Below are 23472 nucleotides of genomic sequence, written 5' to 3'. Positions count from 1 at the left end.
ATCAATCACTGAATATATCTTTTGTATCCTAAATCTTTCTCCCTATGGGTCCTTTCCTCTTCCTCGTAAAACTGTTCACCCAAAGACCACCTTTTCAAAAGTAATAATCTTTATTTATTAATCCTCATTTTGATCAGCTTTTCTACAGCATTAGACACTAGTAACTACTTCCTTTTTCCTGAAATGTGGTCCTTCCTCATTTATAACTCTCAGTTATAACCAACTGCCTTTGTTTTCAATGACCATTCCCTGTTCACTGTAAGAATTCTCCAAGGTTGTCTTTTGTCTTACTATATGTGCACATTCCCTTGGCTGTCTTATCCACAACAAGAGCTTTTTTTTTTTAACCTTTATTTACAAAAGCCTAGCTACAATAGATTGACCTAGACCCTTCTCCTAAGCTTCGTTAACTTTTCTGATTGCCTGCTAGATTGCACCTCATGGACATGCTCCTACCACCTTTCTCTTTAAACCTACTCACATTGGGTTCCTGTTTTCAGTAAACAGTGTCAGCATCCTTGCAGTTGTTCAGGCTCAAAATCTCAGCATCATCTTCAGCTCTTTCTGCTTTTTCACTATTCCCCATGCTGGCAGTTGCCAAGTCCTACTGATTCTTCTTTTTAAATAGCTTTCATTCACCTCTGCTTTTCCATTCCCACTACTTTTGTTGTGGCCCTTTTCATCTCTTATTAAGCTGATTGTGATAGTTTCTTAGCTAGTTTTTTCTATACTTTAAGTCTTCTCTGCCATACCCTGTTACCAGAGAAACCTAAAGCACATTTTTTATTATTTCACTCTCCTACATAAAACCTCCAACATCAGGGACATACAGATCCAAATCACGATGAGATACCTACCACTTCACACCCATTAGGATAACTGTCATCAAAACAAACAAAGTAACAAGTGAGTAACAAGTGTTGGTGAAGATGTGAAAAACATGGTACCATTGCACATCGCTGGTGGGAATGTAAAATGATGTCGCTCCAATGGAAAACAGTTTGGCAGTTTCTCAAAAAGTAAGCATAAAATTACCATATGAACCAGCAATTCCACTGCTTGGTATATATCCAAAAGAATGAAAAGAAGGACTGAAACAGATACTTGTATACCAATGTTCATAGCATTAGTCACAAGAGCCAAAAGGTGGAGACAACCCAAATGTCCATTACAGATGAATAGATGAACAAAATGTGGTATGTACGTACAATGGAGTATTATTCAGCCATAAAGAGGAATGAAATTGTGACATGCTACAATGTGGATAACTTTGAAAATGTTAAGCGAAATAAGCCGATACAAAAGGATGAGTATTGTATGATTCCACTTAATATGAGGTAGCTAGAATAGACAAGTTCATAGACAAAAAGTAGAAGAGTGACTACCAAGGGTTGCGGGGAGGATGTAATTGGGAATTATTATTTAATGGGTATAGAGTTTCTATTTGGGATAATGAAAAAGTTCTGGAGATGGATGATAGTGATGGTTGTACAATATTGTGAATGTACTTAATGCCACTGAACTTTACACTTAAAAATGGTTAAAATGGTAAAATTTTATGTATGTTTTACCACAATTAAAAAGAAAAATCTCTAACAATTTGGTATAATATTCCAAAATAAAATTAAACATCTTTAAGGCCCTCTACAATCTGTTTTCTAATCCTATATGTTAAATCATATCTCTGAAAACATCTACAGCTCTGGCCTCAGAGCTTTTGCTCAAGCTCTATAATGTGCCTCTCTTTAAGATTTAGCTCAAATTCGACTTTTTCTTGAAATTAGTCTTATTCTCCTCATCTCTATTAGTATTTTGGACCTCTCACACCACTTAGCACATTCTGTCCTGTATTATAGTTATTTGCCTGCATCTGTGTCTTCTACGAAACTGTGCTAATTCAGTTCCTTCATGTATGAGGCACTCAGTAAGTGTTCACTGAATTGAACCTGACCCAGCTTTCTCATTTTATGGATGGGGAAATTGGAATCCAGGGAAGTCACACAGTTATAGAACCAGGACTAGTTTCAAGGTCTTCTGTCTTCTCTCAAAAAATGTCCTCTGTACTAACATGCTGAGTGTTTTGTGTCCTATGGATGGTCAGTCTGTATTAATATCGGATAACTCAGTACTGCATTGGAGAATAAACACCAAGGGCCTGTCCACAGTTCTTGCATTTATGTAAAATATTACATCTTTTACTTGAAATCTTGTACGTATGAAGATCACAGTGTATTTTTCTTCTGTTTTCAGCTTCATGTTTCCGGTTGCAGGTGGAATAAGACCCCCTCAAGGTATGTGAAAGGTTAAGATTTGAACTTTTTATTTTTCACTTTTATGTTTCTGAACTTGGGGATTAAGTACGTAAAAAATTCTGTTGCTGCCAAATAGAGTAAAACGTTCCTATAGCCTTGAACCTATATGAAAGCTGCTCTTAAAATTTCTCAAAACTTGTATAATTTGGGGAATAATAAGAATCATTCCTCATTTCTCCCAAACTTATTTAAACAGTATATCTACAAATTGTTATTGAACCTCAGAGATGAAGGAGATTTTCAGGAGAAGAGTAGTAAAGAACAGATGACCAAAATGAAATGAGCTGTAATTATCTGAATGACATTTTTTCCCTTCTGTCCAGTCTTTTCCTAGATTGTTAACTCCATAGGGCAAGGGTTATGTCTGCCTTGTGCTCGTCAGCATGCTGATAGAAAATAATAGGGTCTCTCTAGATATTTGTTGAATGAACTGAATGAATAAGTGAACCTCTTTAGTTATTTAATACTACCATGTTTTCTCTATATGAATTTGGTCTTATTATAATCATGTGCATAAGAGATCATATATTCTGACTCAGTTTAACAATTTAAAGTCTCACTTTTATTCCTAGCAGTTTCTCTTTCATGGTTTCAGACGGGACCACCAGTATCAATTCTCGCTTTGATTTTAAGAAAATGGTAGTGAAGGGATATAATCTTGACTCATGCTGCTGTGCCACTGAAGAGCATGTCTGCCTTTCTCTTTCTGCTCACTTCTCCCACTCCGCTGTACCCTCCTCTCCATACACCAAGCTGCTTTTGAAAACTGGCCCTCTCACAAAGCCATTGTGGATTGGTTATGGTAGACTTGCTGGAGAAACAGACTCCTAGGTCACTGACAGATGAAAGATAAAGAGCTACTCAGTGGCAGGTGGTCAGTGGCTCATACTGACTTTGTCTCCATTTATAATCAGTGATGAAGGTTGAGTTTCAGGTAAATTTTTCCAGGGGTCAGTTGTATTCTTTTCATTGTGCTCACATTTATGCATTATTAAAGCTATCTGTAATTAGATGTGCCTCAGATTTAGATCAAATGGTTTGAGATCTTTTGTTCGTTAGGAAGACATCACAGAGTTATGTGTTCATTATTGTGGCTCATTTTTCATTTTTATAAACTTTCAAGTAAAAGTTATATGGAGTGAAGAAACAGGACAAGAAGAGATCCCAAAAGATTGCCTGCTGTTTTTTCTTCTGAAATTTAGAATTGTTTTTGAGATTTTTTTTTCTTCTTTACAAAGTATGTTAGAGTAGACTTTTTGATCATTTGAAGGCTTTAAGTTATGCATGGATTATTTCTGAAAGCATATCCAAGAAACTGACAGCAAGAGTGGCCACAAGATCATGAGTGGGTGAACAGGAGACAGGCGAGAAACGAGACTTGTTTTTCACTGTGCATACTTTTATGCCTTTAAATGTTGTACCAAATACTGGGGTTACCCATTCAAGAATTAAATAAAACTAATTAAAAGGAATAAGAGGAAACACATGTTACTATGGTTATGTTCAATCTGTGCCTTCTAGTTCTTCTTGATACCTCAAGGCCTTTGCAGTTGGTGTTCTTTGTCTGAAACACTCTTCCCAAATATCCACATGGCTTGCTCCTTTTCTTTCTTCGAGTCCTTGCTTCACCCTACTGGTGAAACCTTTTCTGACTATGAAATAGCAACCACTCCTTTCCCTGGCTGTCCCTTTCCCCTTTCCACTTGTTTTATTTGTTGCCTTAGCTCTTATCATCCCTTGCCACGCGCTCATTTTTTATTACCCATCTTCCCCAATTACAGTGTAAGTTCCATGAGGGCAAAGACCTGGTTTTGTTCACTGTTGTGTCCCTAGAATGGTGCCTGACATACAGTAGGCCCTCAAATAACGTGAATGAATGAATGAATGAATAAATGAGTGAATGAATGAATTGCCACTGATAAGTGTTAACCTACAAATGTAAATGTCCATGCTTGTGAAATTAAACTATGTATAAATAAAGAACCCACAAGATAAACATGGTATGCTTTAGTAGATCTTTACTTTTTATAAATTGAAATTTGATTAAAAGCTCCTTAGAGTGGAACCAACATTGGTGTACTGTGTGGTAAAATGCAAAATTAGATTGGAATTTGTGTTCAGGCTATGTAGAGATTTTGTTTTATTCACTGTTGTATACCAAGTATCCAGAACTGTGCCTAAAATATGGTAGACATTTAGTGTTTATTAAATCCCCAAAGGGATGTATCTCCATTTTCCACTGCTGTTGGGAGTACTTCATTGGAAAAGTTTGGGAGCTACTGTACTTTAAATCATACTTTCATGATCGTTTTCCTGCCCCTGCATTATATACTTTACATGTTGGAGGCTGTTTTGTGCTAAATGTTATATTAACTATTCATGTAAGGAAGGAGAAGAGGAATATCATTTCTTCAAGCATATTAGGCATTAAACAGTTTTACAGATGATAAACTGAGGCACGGAAGTTAAGCAAGTTGCCCAAGTTCCCAAAGCTAGTAAGTGACATTTCTCATTGGCATTCGAAGTTCATCCTCTTAACCACAATAGTATTAGTGTATGCTGCTGCATAAAAAAATTAACTTAAACTAATAAAATTTTATTATTTTATACTGTGTTTGTGGGTCAGGTATCTGGGAGTGGCTTCATTGGGTGGTTTTGGTCGAGGGCTGAAGAGATTGCAGTCGTGTGTCAGCCAGGGCTGCAGTCATCTAAAGGGCCGATGGGGTGGAAGATCTGCTTCCAGCATGGCTCACTCACAGAGATGGCAGGTCTGTGCTGCCATGGTGGGAGTTTTCAGTTCCTTGCCACATGCACTCTCCATGGACTGCTGGAGTGTTCTCATGAGGTGGCAGTGGCTTTCTCCAAAGCAGGTGATCTGAAGGAGTAAGGAGGAGGCTGTTGTGTTTTTAAGAACAAACCTGTCATTTCCACAATAGCCTGTCAGCCCTATTCAGTGTGGGAGGGAATGACAAGGGTATGAATACCATGAGGCAGGGATCATGGGGGGCCGTCTTGAAGGCCAAATATAACACATAGGTCATACTATTAATTTTTTAAGTATGCACAAAAATCCTGTAGAACAGGTATTAGCTTCATTTCACAGATGAAGTTTTGTAACTTGCCCAAGATCATATAGCTAAGTAAATAATGGAGTTGGAATTCATACTTCAGGCTGTCACACTCCAGAACCCATGCTTTTTTCCACTATACTGTGCCACCTCCCAAGTAAGTAACAAGTCCTTTAGGCACTTAGGGTTTTAAGAAAATAACTTTAAAACACACTGACTTTAATGATACCTTTATGTTTTTTAGCAGGTCTGATGCCGATGCAGCAACAAGGATTTCCTATGGTCTCAGTTATGCAGCCTAATATGCAAGGCATGATAGGAATGAATTACAGCTCTCAGATGTCCCAAGGACCTATTGCTATGCAGGTACTTCCTTTTTAGCAGATTGATTACAAAGTTATTATTTGTTGCTATGAGAGTGACATATGTAGGAGGACCCAGTATGAGGTCCTACATACTAGGACCTTAATGTCATATTTAGAAATAAGTGTAATCTACATCTTAGGTGGCTCCTTTCAAAATAAAATGAAGATACATTCATAAGAGAGAGAAAAAATAAAACATAAATTGTTTAAGGAAAATCTGGTGACTTCTTTTTTTTTTTTTAGATTTTTTTTTTTTAATTGGGGTTTGGGGGGAAGGGAACAGTGCTGGGGAATTGGGGGAAGGGGAACAGACAAGTTGCTGTTGTTTTGTTCTTCAGTCTAGATGTGGAGGACGTTGCTTCACTGCCCTAAGTTGGCACCATCGTTGCGCTCTTCCCGGGCGAGGCAGATCAGTCGCCGGCTTCTGGACTGCCACTCACTGCGGCTGCTGGCCGCTCATGTTGGCTGCTGGCTACATACGGTAGCCCATGGCAACCCAGTGCCACAGGGGCTGCAGCCTACGCCGTCGCCGGCGACTCAACAGCAGCCCAGCTCCAGGTTGAGCTGTTGTTCAGCATCTTAGCTGTGGAGGGCAGTATCACTGGCCCTCATATGTGGGATCTGAACCGGGGCCCTTTGGCGTCCCAAGCCAGTTCTTAACCATCGCGCCACTCGGCCAGCCCCTGGTGACTTCTTTGTATGACTACTGACTTAGAAAAATTTTAGAATGACATCTTGGAAAATTCAGGGACCTGATGTCATGAAGTGGCATTGTTAAAAGAATTAGCACAGATTCTTATGAAGGGAGCAGTGTCATTGTTTGGAAGGCTCAGAGCCTTCTTTGTATTGTGTTATCTAATCCCCATAAGAACCTTTTAAAGAGGTGGTATCTCCATTTTTATTTATTTATTTGTTTATTTATTTTGGGTGTATTTGGTGTATCTGATTATTATTTTTTCCATAATTTTTTGGTGAAATAACCATTTTTAAAAATTAGTTTCAGCTGTACAACACAGTGCAATAGTTATACTTTTTACCCCTCAAAGTAACAACCTCCCTCCCCCAATCCACCACCCCACTTACCCCGTATATCATACATATCTATTACAATTCCCTTGACTCCACTATACTCTACGTCCCGTGACTATATAAATATTCAATTATAGTTGACATACAATATTATACAACATCAGCTTCAGGTGTACAGTGCAATGATCAAGCCTCTACCCCATCCATGAAATGGTCTCCCTAACAAGACATGTGACCATCTGACACCCTACAAAATATTTACACCATTATTAGTTATATTCCTCGAACTGTCTTTCATATCCCTGTGGCAATATTGTAGTTGCCTACTTATGCTGTCTAATCCCTTCCCCTTCTCCCTCATCCCCAACCCCCTCCCAACTAGCAAACGTCAGTTTTTCCTCTATATCTCTGAGACTATTTCTGTTTACTTTCCTCGTTCATTCAGTTTTTTAGATTCCACATATAAGTGAGATCATATGTTATTTGTCTTTCTCTGACTGACTTATTTCACTTAACATAATAGTCTCTAGGTCCATATATGTCGTTGCAAATGGTACGATTTCATTCTTTATAGCCGAGTAATACTCCATTGTATAAATGTACCACTGTTTCTTAATCCAGTCGTCTACCGATGGGCATTTTGGTTGTTTCCAAGTCTTGGCTATTGTAAATAGCAGTGCAATAAACATAGTGGTGCATATATCTTTTTGAATTAGCGTCTTGGGTTTCTCTGGATAGGGTATCTCCATTTTTCTGACGAGGAAACCAAAGCTTTGTGAGGATGCCCACTGAGCATAGTAGGCCCAGATTTAAACCTAAATGTTCAGTACGCTTATACTTAACCGTAGCATACCTTGAATTCTCTCTTAAGAGCCTTGTGGAGCCATTGAATAGTTTAAAGCACAGTAGTTTAAAATAATTAGATTTGTATTTCAAAAAGATCGTTCTGACTGCTGATTGGAGAATGACTGGAGGCAGAGGGAGGAGCAAACGTGAATGTAAAGAGGATCATTAAAAGGCTGAGGTATGGAGAGCATGTGAAATGTTGGCTTAAATTAGGGTGGAAGCAAGGGTATGGAGACGTGGATGTTTTTGAGAACTATTTAGGAAATAAAATCAATAGGGCTTGCTGAGTGGGTGTTGAAAATAAAGGAGAAGGCAATATCAAGTTGATTCCTCATTTTCTGCATGAGCAACTAACTGGTGGTGTCATTTATTAATAAAAGGAGATTGTTTGCTGGTACATATTGTTCTCTTTGAAGAATCCATGAAACATTCAAGTGGGGCTGTGCGGAGACAATTTAATTAGCTGAGCTCTGGTCATTTTTCACTCTGGGTAGAAAATTACAGATTTGAGAGTCATCCACACATAGAAGGTAATGGATGCCAAAGGGGTGAATTGGAACACCCCAAAACACTATTGATGGAGAAAATGGTCCAGGACAAAGCCTTCAGGATTTCAATATTTAAATCTAAGAGAGTGAGTTGCCAACACAGGAGATTGAAGAGGAGCAGCCATGGAAGTGGGCATTTAGAATTAAAAAAAAACCAAAAACATGAGTTTTGCTGTCAGACAGTCGCAAGTTCAAATCCCAGCTTTGCTGCTTACCTGTAAAACAGAGATGTAATAATACCTTGCCTGTATGGTGTTAGAAAGGATTGAATGAAGGAATTATGTAAAGCACTTAGCATTGTACGTGGCATACAGTGAACAGGAAGTGCCAAGAAATTTTTATTTCTGATATTAATGTTAATATCAAAAATGGTGTTTCAAGTGGCACAGCTTTATTTCATGTTCTGTTTTTAAAAGTCATTAATGTTTCCATGCTTTCATTGACTCATAACCCTCATTTCTGGCTGAAACATTCTTTCTTGAATAATAGTAATAATCAGTAATAAAAATAAAAATAACCACCATTTGTTGTTTTTATAACTATATTCATTGTATCCATTATATCATTCAGTCCTCATAACCCTGTTAGATAAGTAATATTTTTATTCCCATTTTGTAGATAAGAAAACTGCAGTCAGAGAATGTCAGTGCCCTGTTCAATATCCTACAACTTGTTTCAGAAATTTAAACCAAGGCTATCTTATATTTCAGAGCCTGAGTTCTTAACTACCAGTGTTCCTCAAACTTTCGTCATTTGAATATCAGCTTTATGATTTTTGCCATGTATTCTGTGATTAACATTTTAATTGATTACATTTTAAACAAATTCTAAAAAGAATCTTTATATTGCTAAAGTAAATAGAAAATCTTCATTCGTTATAAACAAAGGATAACCAAAAAAATACAGTGAATCAAAATAATATTAACCACATTCTAGCTAGATACTATTACTTATTGGAATTTATAAACTTTGTGTTTACTTTCTGTTAAAAAAGGTGGGGAAATATGTCTAAGTTTAACCTACAAATGATTTGACAGAAGAAAAAAAGTATGTATAGAGACAGAGCAAAGAGGGCAAGATGTTAATATTATACCATTCTTCCAAATTTCTGTAAGTTTTACATTTTAAAAAGGGAGGGATTAGATTAAAAATCAATAACATTTAAAACAGGACATAAAAGGGAATCTGAATGAGAGTTGCAGGAGAATTGAAGATAATTTTCCTGCTTTGGTGCTGAACATGTGTCTCTGCATAACTGGCACGATAAGAGATAAGGAGTAGTGTCATGATTTAGTAAGTACAGCATGAGATGGGCTTCTTCCATTTGCATCTCTGTGTCTTTGTAAATTATCTTCTACAGCTATGATATCCATTTAAACCAAGTAACACAATAAACTGAATCCAGGTCTTTGAATGGCTGTATCAAAGTGTTATTATTTTTTTAAAAATAAATATTGATTTACAAATAAGCCAGAACAAAAAAGGTTTCTGTACTGTTAATAAATATTTTAAATGCTGTAGATTTCATTTTTACTTAGTTACTTAAATTTTTTATTTATGTGTTTTATTATGTATACAATATATTAGTATAGTAGCACATGTATATAATTTTTAAGTAAGTAATATTGGGAGTTTATAATCAGAATTTAAGTTGAAATTATTGTCATGTTGAAGTCATTTAAGCAAATAAAACTTCTGTGTTGTATGTAAAGATTTATGAAAAGTTCCAGAATCATTCTTTGTTCATCTCTAGAAAGAGGAAAATAAGAATAAATTGAGTTTTTGTAGGTCTTAAATTAGTGTTTCTCAGCTTTCACTAGGTTATGCTGTAGAAACAACAAGCCCAAAATCTCAGTGACTTACAGAAACAAAGGTTGATTTCTCTTTTGTGGTAAATGTCCTTTATGGGCCGACTCAGCTCCATGTTCTCCTTATCCTGAGACAATCCAAGGACAACCCAGACTCTTGGTATAGGGAACAGATGGCCAAACCCTGTGATGTCTTTTAAAGCTTTCTCTCAGAGGTAGCATTTATCAGTCACTTCTCCCCCAAATAATGTGGCCAAAACGAACATCAGTATGGGAATATACCAGGAGGAGTGCATACCACACAGGGATGTGTAATCCACTTAGAGTAAGGGCAGCAAATAATGGGAAACAAGCCACCATAGAATACAATGTGTTTTTAATGAAGATTTAGTAAGCTTACTGCTGAATCTTGATAATAACTGATACAATTTTTAAATCGTTGATTTTCACACTAAACATTGTTTTATAATTTACATAATTATCTGAAAACTGTTTTTAAAGAGTTTGAAACAACCAAAAACAGCATCTCTAACATGAAAAACAACAGTATAAAACAGTGAACTATCAGATTTGCTATCCTCCAAATAATTTTCCTGGGTATCTGGAGCTTAGAATGAATGATTCTAAAATAAAGAAACCATAATCTTTTTCTTTAACCTTTAATCTTGCTGACAGGCATTATACTGCTTGGAAGCTGCTCACTATTCTTAAAGGAGAAATTCATTCAGATCTTGTTTTTTCCCCAAACTCAATAGCCCTAACCAATCACAGACATGTATGAGGAAAATCCGTTATTCTTTAGTCATCCCTTAAATCTTTGAAGAGTACATTTTCACGTAATAGTCAAAGATGAAAATTATTCTTGGTTTTCACATAGCTCTCCAGTCCCCAAGACTTGTATAACAAAAACACTCCACAAGATTTACAATAAATTTCAAAATTATTATTCTGGAATATTTCAAGCCTATAGGTAAGAATATATATGAACATGTATGAGCCAATTGCACAGTTTTATCAAAGCATTTTTATTTAAACCTTTTTATGCTAAGATAATTGTATATTCACATGTATGTAAGAAGTAATACAAAGAGATCCTTTACCTAGTTCCCCTAATGATAGCAATTTGCAGAACTATGGTACAATATCACAACCAAGATATTAACATTGATACAGTTGAGATACAGAACATTCATCACCCCAAAGATCCCCTCGTGTTGCCATTTTATAGCCATACTCATTCCCCCCTCCCCCACTGCACACTTCCCCAACCCTTGGCAATCACTAAAGTGTTCCTCATTTCTAGATTTGTGATTTCAAGAATGTTAGCTAAATTGAGTCACTAACCTTTTGGGATGGCTTTTATTGCTCAGCATAATTCCTTTGAGATGTGTCCAGGTTGTTGCATGTATCAATATTCTTCTTTATTGCTGAGTAGTATTCCATGATATGGATATGCTACAATTTGTTTACCCATTCACCCACTGAAGGACATCTGGGCTGCTTCTAGTTTTGGGTTATGATGAATATAACCTTGTGTGACCATAAGGCTGCTTTTCTCTGGAATAAATGCCCAGGAGTACAATTGATGAGTGGAGTGGTAGCTGGATGTTTAGTGTTTAAACTGCCAAATTGTTTTCCAGAGTGGTTGTACCATTACATTCCTACCAGCAATATATGGTATAGGTTTTCCTATTTCTGCAAAATATAGTCATTGGCATTTTGATAGGGATTGTATTGAATCTCTAGATTACTTTAGGTAATATTGACATTTTTAACAATATTAAGCCCTTCTTTCCGTGAACATTGGATATGTTTTCATTTATGTCTTCTTTAATTTCTTTCAGCAATGTTTTATAGTTTTCATTGTGCAAGTGTTTCACTTCCTTGATTAATTTAACTCCTAAGTATATTATTCTTTTTTAATGGTATTGTAAATGGATTTATTTTTGTAATTTCCTTTTCAGATTGTTCATCGTGTGTAGAAATGCAACTGATTTTTGTGTGTTGACTGTATCCTGCTACTCTGCTGAATTCATTTGTTCTAACAGCTTTTTGTAGAGTCTTTATGATTTTCTACATATAAGGCCATATCATCTGCAAACAGATAATTTTGCTTCTTCCTTAACCTGTCTGATGCCTTTTCTTTCCTTCCCTTTCCTTCCCTTCCCTTCCTTTTCCCCTTTCCCTTCCCCTTCCCTACTATGTTGAACAGAAGTGGTGAAAGTGGAAATGCCTTATTCCTGATCTTAGAGGAAAAGCTTTCAATCTTTCACCATTGAGTTTGATGTTCACCAGGGGCTTTTCATATATGATCTTTATTGTGTTGAGGTAGGTCTTTTCTGTTCTGGTTTGTTGAGTGTTTTTGTCATGAAAGAGTTTTGAATTTTTTTAGATGTTTTTTCTGCACCAATTGAGATGATCATGTGTTTTTTCCCCTTCATTCTCTTATTGTGGTGTATTACACTGATCAATTTTCGTATATTGAACCATCCTTGCATTCCAAGAATAAATCCCAGTTAGTGATTGTGCACAGTCACGTGCCACTTAACAATGGGGATACGTTCTAATAAATGTGTCCCTATGTGATTTCACCATTGTGCAGACATCATAGAGTGCACTTACACAAACCTAGATTGTATAGCCTGCTACACCCGTAGGCTCTGTGGTACAGCCTGTTGTTCCTGGGCTGCAAGCCTATACAGCATGTTACTATACAAAACAACACAAGATTAAATCAGGCACCATAGAATGATGCAATCAAGAGATGTGGTTAACTTGAGATATGTGAGGCTGCTGTTTTATAGCAAACTTTTTTTTTTTACAAGTAGCAAGGGTACACGCTAAAATAATTAAAAGTGTAGTATAGTAAATACATAAACCAGTAACAGTCATTTATTATCATTATCAAATATTATGTACTGTATATAATTATATGTGCTATACGTTTATATGACTGGAAGCTCAGTAGGTTTGTTTATCAGCATCACCATAAACATGGGAGTAATGTGTTGTTCTGCGACATTACAACAGCTACAATGTCACCAAGCAATAGGAATTTTTCAGCTTCATTATTATATATAACCTTATGGGACCACCATCATATATGGATGGTGTCCATCATTGACCAAAATGTTGTTATGTGGTACATGGCTGTATTATCCTTTGAATATGCTGCTGAATTCTGTTTGCTCATATTCTGTTGAGGATTTTTTAATTAATGTTCATAAGGAATATTGGCCTGGTTTTGGTATCAGGGTTATGCTGGCCTTATAGAATGAGTTAGGAAGTATTCCCCTCCTCTTCAGTTTTTTGGAAAAGTTTGAAAAGAATTGCTGAATTCAGTGTTTATTATTCTATATGTATTTTATACTTTTATTATTGTATATGTTTGTATATTGATGAACATTACATATTTTCTAGATTTGAAAGTTTCACGTGTGCACCTTTCTGCATTTGATTTTTTTTCATTTAACATTGTTTTTCCCCAGGATTTATCCCTGTTATAAAGTGAAGCCAAGTTTGTTTATGTAGCTGCTGCGTAGCATTCTATTGCTTGAATGTATATTCTTTTATTGATGGCCATTTAAGTTGCCTCCAACTTTTGCTTTTTTTGGTTTTATTGATTTCTAAGAGTTCATTGTATATTCTGGATTCTGACGTTTGTGGTTATTTGCATTGACAACATCTCCTCCTAGACTTTGGCTTGTCTTTTAATTTTCTTTCTGGTGTCATGTTCTGTAGAAGTTAGGTCAGATGGATAAATCATTTATGGTTTGAGCTTTATGTGTCATCTAAAACACAATCCTATCCTGACATCATAATGATATTCTCCTGTATTTTCTTATTAAAATTTTTTCATGTATTGGTCCTTAACCTACATGGAATTGTTATCAATGTGAAGATGAAGGGTCTAATTTTGTTATTTTCCACTTGAGTAGCCAGTTGTTGTCTCCAAATAATTTATCAACATCCCATTCTTTATTGATTTCCAAGATTGCTCCTATAATATCAGATTTCTTTATAATCTTTGGATTAGTTTCTGAGCTCTTCTATTTGTCCCACTGCTATATCTGTCTATCCCGGTATCAGTAAATATCTTAGTGTCTTAATTATTCTAGCCTAAGATAAGCCTTTGGTATCTGGTAGTGTGGATCCTTCTCCTTTTTTTTTTTTACACTAGAAAAGCTCATATTAATTTATTTAAAATATGTGAGTACTTAGGTACTTAAAGAAACATAGAAATTGGTATTAGTAAGGAAGGAAAAAGGAACAAGTGTTCATGCAACAGTAGTTCGGTGCTTTATATATTTTGTCTTACATAATATGACATTCATATGATATACCTATTATTATCTATTTTTAAAATAAAAAACCTTGCCCAGTTTTGCATCATTAAAAGTGACTGCATTAATATTTGAATATTTGTTTAACACAGCAGGCCAAATTTGCTCCAACTGCTTAGAAATTATTCTACTGTTAATATTATTCATAAGCCAGTCTATCCTTGTTCTTCTTTTAAAGAATTATAGTTATTCATGGTCTTTTCACCTTCAGTATAAATTTTAATATCAGCTTGTCAAATTCCATATAAAACCTGTTGGAATTTTGATTGAAATTGACATTTTTACAGTCATATCTGTCCACTTAAACCTTCAGTAGCCTTCAGTATCCTCCAACATGGGGGTGAATTTCTTTAGTCTTTTTAGTGGTTTATTGGATGTAGCTCAGATTTCTGAGTTATTTCTTTTGCTGTGTCATTCACTCAGTGTATAAAGAAGGATTAGTATCTCTTAACCTTTGGAATCTATCTAGATTTCAAAAGAATGTGTAAATTTACTTTTCAGGAGTAGGAGAAACACAAAATACCATTTAGCAAGTTTGAATCTTGAAGAACAGAATTCTGTAAATAGGAAGACAATGTGCATAATAATACCTTTATTGCTTTCATTCTTTATTATTTTTTCTTTCAGCTGATATGATTTGAGTGGTTTATTTTGTGTTATATGTGCCTTGGTAAACTAAGTCAAAATTTAAAAGGAAATTTAATCCCTCACTACAAAAAAGAAATGGTAACGTGTTTGGAGGTGTTAGCTAATGCTATGGTGGTAATTATTTTGCCATATATGAGTATATATGTGTCAAGTCAACGTGTTGCATACCTTAAACGTACATGATGTTATATGTCAATTATACATCAGTAAGCTGGAAAAAGTAGAGAATTGATTAAATATAGATGAAAAAAATGAAATTTAACCCCAAGACTGTGGTACTAATTTTTTAGCAGCAACAGAACCACACTGTCATTAAAAATAAGCATACATAGCCACTCCCACCCAAGGCTTACAGAAAGTGTTAGTAATTAAGCCGTATTACTTGTAACTCCTGTTGTAAAGCCCCAAAGCTATTCATAACTAAGTCTTCCATGCTGATACTATTCATTGAGCAGGTATGTGTCTGAGTATATGAATAGACACTCAAAAAAAGCACATTAAAATTTTTTTAAGTCTGAATGTTATGGTGGTTGTTGGTAATTGGAGAGGCAGCATAGCATAATGATGCAGAACATGGACTTGGGAGCCAGAAGCTGCCTTGTAATCCTTGCTCTGTCACTTAAGGCAGTGAGTAAAGCACTTAAATTTTTTCTGCATCAATTTCCTCATCTGTAAAATTAGAATAATAGCAGCACCTACTGCATGGGTTTGTTATAGGATTAAATTTATTAAAAATTTGTAAAGCACTTAGAAAAGACCCTGGAACATATTAGGGGCTTCATAAGTATTTGTTATTTTTGAGGTGTTCTTGTGGATCATTATCAGAACTATCTCTAATTCTGGTGATCTTCCATATATTGAGACTAATGTAAATGCCTAATCCTATGGCTGGTATATGGCAGCAACACAATAAAATGACACCTATATTATAACTATTAAGTGTTCATTTTTCTTATCTAGTTGTTTAATTCTGTATTTGCTCGAGGACTCTTATTTTGTTCCAGAAAAAAATGAGATCATCATTGTTTTGGAGAATGTTCTATTTTGTCATCAGTATTAATTCTAATAATTATAATAGCTTCTATTTATTTACTCATACGTGCTAGACAGTGTACTGTGTATTTTACACATAGTATATTATTTCTAGACCTTAAAACAATCCTCCACTGTTTCAGTGAGGTATGCTTTTTTTTTTTTTAAGGCTCAGAATGGGGGAGATATTTTTGCTAATTTCTAAAAGTTATACTTTTGTTTGAGGAAAACACATGATTTCTTTAACACTGTTAGATTAAAATCAAGATTTAGTCTTTAAAAAACTATTAAGGCCGGCTGAGTGGTGCATTGGTTAACAGTTGCCTTGGGAGCGCCAGCTCTGAGCAACAGGGCCCTGGTTCAGATCCCACATGAGGGCCAGTGACTCTGCACTCTCTACAGCTAAGATGGTGAACAACAGCTCTACCTGGAGCTGGGCTGTGGTGAGGCGATGGCGACGGCGTAGGCTGCAATGGGCTGCCATAAGCTACCGTGAGTGACTGGTAGCCAGCGTGAGTAGCCGGCAGCTGGTGTGAGCTGCCATGAGCGGCCACCCAATGGCCAGCGACCGATCTGCCTCACCTGGGAAGAGTACAATGATAATACCAACATGGGCCAGTGAAGTAATGTCCTCCACAACTAGACTGAAGAACAAAAGGACAGCAACTTGTCTGTTCCCCTCCTGCAATTCCCCAATAAAATCTTAAAAAAAAACTATTAAAAATGGATTGATGGAAATCTGAATATATTAAATCCAATAGTGTGAATATAATCTTTACCTTAAAGTAATTTTAACTTTTGATAGTTTACATTAATTTCCTATAAGTAGAAGAGTTAACTAAGCTTTATTACAAACAGACCCTTCATCCACTATAGCTGGAAGTAGCCATCCTATAGTGGATTAAGCAATTTGGACAACTAAAGTAGCTGGATGAAGATTTAATTTTAAAATGGTCAAAAGCCAAAATATGAGATTGTTTCTTCAAGGAACTATTCCCTTTCTGCACTTAAAGATTTTAGTGTAGGTATGCCAGAAAAAAACAAAACAGAGAAGTTATAGATAACGCATAGACTCAGACAAAGGGAGAGGCTGTAATTTTTTTTTAGAGGTAGGAAAATGAAAGTAGGAAAAAAAAGTAATCTCACTTTGTTTTATATCTTTCTTTTACCTGTGAAGACAATTTAATCAATTATAGGAGATATCAACCCCAAAAAGATGTATTTAAAAGCATCAAAGAATTTATGAGGTACTGAAGATGGGTGGGCCAAGAGTTTGGAGAAAATAAGAACCCAGGGAAGAAAGCCAGCCACTCAGAATTGTTTTTTTCCTGAGAGGATTTGCCAATATTGGAGAACTAGCTGTGAAGCTATCACTTTGGGGATGGAGGAAAGGATGCAGAAGTCAAAGCTGGGAGCCTTCCAGGGGTTTCCACTGTGAACTGGGCCTCCAAAGATCCATGCCCTCTGAGTGGGAATACAGTGGAAGTAAACCTGTTTTCACATGGACTTGAAGTTGATTTCCCATCATTTGAAGGTCCAGAGAAACTCAAGTCTTGAATTTGGATTAAAGTGTTTCAAACTTGAAGTGTCCCTAGCACCTGGCAAAAGTTTTGTTAGGCTTCTAACAAAACCCTCAATGGAGAGCATACCATCATTTTAGCATCCAGATACTCCTAAAAATAACTTCAAATACAGTGTTCAGTGCACAAAGACAACCAGGTGTGCACAGAAACAAAACAGCATGAATGAGAACCTGCAGACATATAGACAACAGAAACAAAAATCACAAAAACATGAGTTATGGAATTAGTGGACAAGACTATGGAACAACTGTATTTTCTATGATCTAAGAAATACAAATTAAAGTGGAAAATTTTGTCAGGGAACTTGAAATTAAAAAATTGCAGCAGATTTGAGGAAAAGAAATTTCAGAATTGAAAAATATGTTAAGCAAAAGAAGAATTTTATGGATGAGTTTAATAGCATTAGAAATGGCTGAAGAAAGAATTAGTGAGTTGAAGATAGGTCAAGAGAAGCTGTCTAGAATACAGTGTGACAAGATGAAAAGATAGAAAATATATGAGAGACTCTGAAGACACGATGAGAAGGTTTAACATGTATTTAGTTGGAGTCCTTGAAGGAAAGAAAGGAAAGAATAAGTTAGAAGGGATAATGGCTGAGAAGTTTTCAGAATTATTGAAAGACAATGATCCACAGATTCAGGAAGCCTAATAAATTCAAGCAGGATTGTGTTAGTTATCTATTGCTGCATGACAAATTGCCCTAAAACTCAGTGGCTTAAAACAGCAATAAACACCTCTCAGTTCCTGTAGGTCAGGAATTAGGAAGTAGCTTTAGCTGAATGGTTCTGGCTTGGACTCTCTCATGAGGTTTCAGTCAAGGTGTTGGTTGGGACTGCATTCATCTAAAGGCTTTACTGGGGCTACAGGATCTGCTTTGAAGATGTCCCACTCACATGGCTGGCAGTTCAGGGTTGGTGTTGGCAGGAGGCCTCAGTTCCTAAATGGACCTCTAGGTCCACATGGACATCTCCAGAGCAAGTGATTCAAGAGGGGAAGGTGGAAGCTACAGTGTTTTTTACGACCTAGTCACACTCGATTATTTCCCCCAATATCAGGACTATATTGGGATTCTGACACAAGGATGTGAATACCAGGCAGTGAGAATAACTAAATATAAATCCTCACAACCAGACACATGGAGAAATTGCAGAAACCAAAGACAAAGAAAAATCTCAAAAGCAACCAGAAAAAGAAAGTGGAAGCCAAAGATATTGGAATGATGTTTTGAATGTGCTAACTGAAAATAATGGCCAGCCTCCAAGAATGCAAGTAAAATAACACCATTTTTTTCAGACAAAAACTGATTGACTTTCAATAAATGAAATTCTAAATGAAGTAAAGGCAGAAGGACCTTAGGCAAAGGAAAAATGATCCCAGATAGAAAGTCAGATTCAGGAAGAAGATGAAAAAAGTAAGAGTTACATATGGGGTGAATCTAAATTTTTGTATAAAACAATAACAACAATGTCTTTATGCATTTTTTAAATATTCAGAGAATTAAAATACATGTAATAATAGTATATAACTTGGGGGGGGGCTAGTAAATAGAATTAATTTTTTTTTAAAGATTTTTTTTAATTGGGGAATTGGGGGGATGGGAACAGTGCTGGGGAATTGGGGGAAAGGAACAGACAAGTTGCTGTTGTTTTGTTCTTCGGTCTAGTTGTGGAGGACGTTGCCCCACCGGCCCAAGTTGGCACCATCACTGCACTCCCCCCGGGCGAGGCAGATCAGTCGCCGGCCTCTGGACTGCCGCTCACTGCAGCCGCCGGCCGCTCACGCTGGCTGCTGGCAGCCCACAGGCAACCCATGGCAACCCACTGCCACAGGGGCTGCAGCCCACGCCATCGCCGGTGGCAGCCCAGCTCCAGGTTGAGCTGCTGCTCAGCATCCCAGCTGCAGAGGGCAGCGTCACTGGCCCCCACACGCGGGATCCGAACCAGGGCCCTCTGGGATCCCAAGCCAGCTCCCAACCATCGCGCCACTCGGCTGGCCCTAGAATTAATTATTAAGATCCTTGCATTCTGTGAAAGAAAGATAAAGGTGTTGATTAACATTGGACTTTGATAAGATGCATGCTGTAATTTCAAGGGTAACCTTAATAGGTTATATAAAACAAGTAGAGGTGAAAAAGGTAGAATGAGAAACAAGAAATAAACCCCAAAAAAGGCAAGAAGGAAAGAAAAAGAAACAGAAAAAGTAGGACAAATCACAAAATAAGATAGTATTAAACCCAAAATATATTAATAATTATATATTAAATGTTAATGGCATAAAGGATCCATTTAAAACACAAAATTCTAGGGCAGGCCGAGTGGCACATTGGTTAAGAGCTGGCTTGGGATGCCAGCTCTGAGCAGCAGGGCCTGGTTCGGATCCCACATGAGGGCCAGTGATGCTGCCCTCTAAGCCAAGATGGTGAACAACAGCTCAACCTCAAGCTGGGCTGCCATGAGTCGCCGGCGATGGCGTAGGCTGCAGCCCCTGCTGCAGTGGGCTGCCATAAGCTACCATGTGTGGCTGGCAGCCAGCGTGAGCGGCTGGCAGCCAGTGTGAGCTGCCAAGAACCGCCGTGAGTGGCTGTCCAGAGGCCGGTGACCGATCTGCCTCATCTGGGAAGAGCGCAATGATACCAACATGTGCCAGTGAAGCAATGTCCTCCACAACTAGACTGAAGAACAAAAGGACTGCAACTTGTTTGTTCCCCTTCCGCCGATTCCCCAGCGCTGTTCCCTTCCCCCAATTCCCCAATAAAATCTTTTAAAAAATAAAATTAAATTAAAAAATAAAACACAAAATTCTAGATCAGGGGTCAGCAGACTGCAGCTCGCAAACCACATGCGGCTCTTTGGGTATGTACATGTGGCTCTGAAGTAAAATTGAAAATGAAAATAAAACTATCATAGTTTCATTTATAAAATTTTTAAAGGATATTTTATACATAATGGTGATTTCATTTGTTTTATGGCTCTCGAATAATTTTTAAGTTGTTGTGAGGGACAGGATTGGCTCTTCTGTCTCAAAAGTTTGCCGACCCTGTTTTAGATATTTGATGCTTACAAGGGACATTTAAAACATAAGGATACAGGAAAGTTTAAAGTAAAGTAAAGGAAGATATAAATACTAAAAACCACCCAAAAAGCCGATGTAGATAAAGGAAAACCAGACAAAATATGCTTTAAGGGAAAAAGCCTTAGAAGCCTGGAGGTAAAGAGGGTCTTTCATCATGACAAGAGATTAAATTCACCGGAAAGATATAATAGCTCCAAATTTGTATACACTTAATAACCTGGCCTTAAAACCTATAAGATAGAAGCTGACAGAACAACAAGGACAAATAGAAAAATTCACAATGAGAACAGATATAGGTTTAAACAACCTTCTTAAGGTTGACTAGTGGATAAAAGGGACACTGTCACCAACAATTGCAAAACATACTTTTTTTTTTAATAAACATGGACTATTTATTAAAATTGACCATATACTAGACCATAGTAAATCTCAAGAAACTTCAGAGGGTTGAAATCTTCCATAGTAGGAGTCCTCATAAGACTTGCTGTGTTGGGGATCCATTTGAGATTTGTAGTAAAAAATTTAAAAGTGACTAAGACTGAACTCGGCACCTTGAGCTGAGCTGCCACCCGAATGGCTCGGTGGATAGAGCATGCACTCACAACAACAAGGCTGCTAGTTCGACTCCCACATGGGATGGTAGCTATGCTCCCCCCACTGCAACTAAGACTGAACTCGGCACCTTGAGCTGAGCTGCCACCCGGATGGCTCAGTGGATAGAGTGTACGCTCTAAACAACAAGGCTGCTGGTTCAACTCCCGCATGGGATGGTGGCTACACCCACCCACAACTAAGATTGAACACAGCACCTTGAGCTTAGAGGCCACGAGCTGCCGATGGGCAGTCAGATGGCGACTGGCACCCTCCACAACTACGATTGAAGAACAACAACTCAGCTGATCCCCTTCCCCAATTCCCCAAGATTTTTCTCATCAGCAAGTTTCAGCGGTTTGGTTGTAAGAGTAAGAAGTGACTAGTTGACTCTAACCAGCGGTGAGGTTTCCAAGGAGACCATACAAAGAAAGCTAGAGGTAAGGGAGTTAAGAGTGGTTACCAGTATGTTCGACATTGAACCCTGGAATCTAAGCTGAACAACAGAGAAGTGAGAACATGATGAAGATGATAGATAGTGGGAAAGGTGGTAAGATAAATGGAGGGAAGGTATTACTGAGATAAGAGAATTGCTGGAGTACATGAGCTGGAAGGATAGGAGGTGGTGGTCAAGTGTCAGGAAAGCTTAAAATCAAGATTTTGGAGATGATGCAGTTATTGGAGCTGAATATCAAGGGTATGACAGTAGAATGGAAAGCTGGAATGGTATGTTGGACAAAGACCTGAAAGGCCGTGGTGTTAGATGTGTTATCCATGTGATTACTGGTGTCACCAATGGCAATTTAGAAGTAGAATGGAAGATAGGAAGGTTCTGAAGGCTTCAGTTGAAAAGTGAGGGAGTTGAGGGTCAGTAGATGACATAAACAAGGTAGGAAAGTAAATGATGGAGTCTGATGGCCAGAAATTAAAGTGTATTCGTTCAGGTTTTTGAAGGTAGAGAGAAGAAAAGGTCTAGAAGGGGCTAGGAGGACTATCCGCCATCTACAGGAAACTTTGGAAGAGAAGCCGCAGTCTCCAAGTGAGAGGGCGTCTGGGAGAGCCAGGCTTCAGCTAGGAAACAGAAGGGGAGCCTTTCAGGGAGAAGGTTGCAAAGCAGAAGAATTTTCACTCATAAAAAGGGAGCTTTCCATTTTTAGTCTATTTCTTTGAAATTTGTATTAAAATGCACTTATACAGTTCATTAATAAATATATTAAAAATATGAAAGTTCCAGTTTTTCTTTGTAACACTTAAAAGGAGAAATTGTGTTTTTTAAGCCTTTCTCCTTTTCTTCTAGGCAGGGATACCAATGGGACCGATGCCAGCAGCGGGAATGCCTTACCTGGGACAAGCACCGTTCCTGGGGATGCGTCCCCCAGGCCCACAGTACACTCCAGACATGCAGAAGCAGTTTGCCGAAGAGCAGCAGTAAGGAACCTCAGGATTCAAGGATAAAGATACACGATAGCAGTTATTTTTAAAACTGTCAAATATTCTCTAATGCAGATTTAAAGCCAAAACACTCGCATTGCCTTTAAAACTCTCTAAAATACTTTGATTTTAAGTTTAAAGCCAGAAGGGACCTTAGAGAGTCTTGAATTCAACCCTCTAATTTTACATCTAGGGAAAATGGGGTCCAGAGAAACAAAGCAATTGTCAGTCCAGGTTACGTGGTTACTAGCAAAGCCGGGACCCAAATGCAGGTCTCCTGATTCCCAGAGCATTGCTCTTTCTCCCCTATGACGCTGCCTCCCCAAGTGGAAACTTCTTTTTTATATGCAGAGCAAAGAGTGTTTTTATTTTGTCTACCTCCCTGTCTGGTTTTTGAAATTATGTTTGAGTGCAAGATTGTCTCCTCCCCTTGCAAATTAGACAAGAAATAAATTCCTGTCTGTCATTTAGGTAAATCATTTTTTAAACTCATTTCATATATTTTGAAATTAATATAATAGGGAAATAGGATTGTCATGAGAAAATTAGATATAATCAGCAGAGAAGGTTTTAGTTCTAGAAACGTAAGCTATATTGCTGAAATTGTTAGTAAAAATACGAATATAACGCATTTGATAATCCCTGAAGCTCGTTCTTTACCAGATTGTTTTTGGTTTTTTTTTTTTCAGAAAACGATTTGAACAGCAGCAAAAGCTCTTAGAAGAAGAAAGAAAAAGACGCCAGTTTGAAGAGCAGAAGCAAAAGCTCAGACTCCTGAGTAGTGTGAAACCTAAGG

At 37.3% G+C, this 23472-nt stretch overlaps 1 protein-coding gene across 9 annotated transcripts in view; it reads left to right on the top strand.

The window, feature by feature from the left end:
- The window catches only part of SYNRG (synergin gamma), an 81573-nt gene that overhangs the window by 4023 nt on the left and 54078 nt on the right, over positions 1-23472 (top strand). For 7 of the 9 annotated variants that reach the window (XM_019636690.1, XM_019636691.1, XM_019636688.1 and 4 more), the window contains exons 2-5: positions 2251-2291; positions 5625-5746; positions 22543-22673; positions 23366-23471. In XM_019636690.1, the coding sequence (XP_019492235.1) occupies positions 2251-2291; positions 5625-5746; positions 22543-22673; positions 23366-23471 (400 nt within the window). The remainder of the gene's footprint in view (positions 1-2250; positions 2292-5624; positions 5747-22542; positions 22674-23365; position 23472) is intronic. The other 2 variants (XM_019636689.1, XM_019636693.1) reach the window with 1 other exon arrangement.

This window comes from Hipposideros armiger, unplaced genomic scaffold, assembly GCF_001890085.2.
Source record: "Hipposideros armiger isolate ML-2016 unplaced genomic scaffold, ASM189008v1 scaffold_29, whole genome shotgun sequence".
Lineage (NCBI taxonomy): Eukaryota > Metazoa > Chordata > Mammalia > Chiroptera > Hipposideridae > Hipposideros > Hipposideros armiger.
This window is presented reverse-complemented; position numbering and strand designations above follow the sequence as displayed.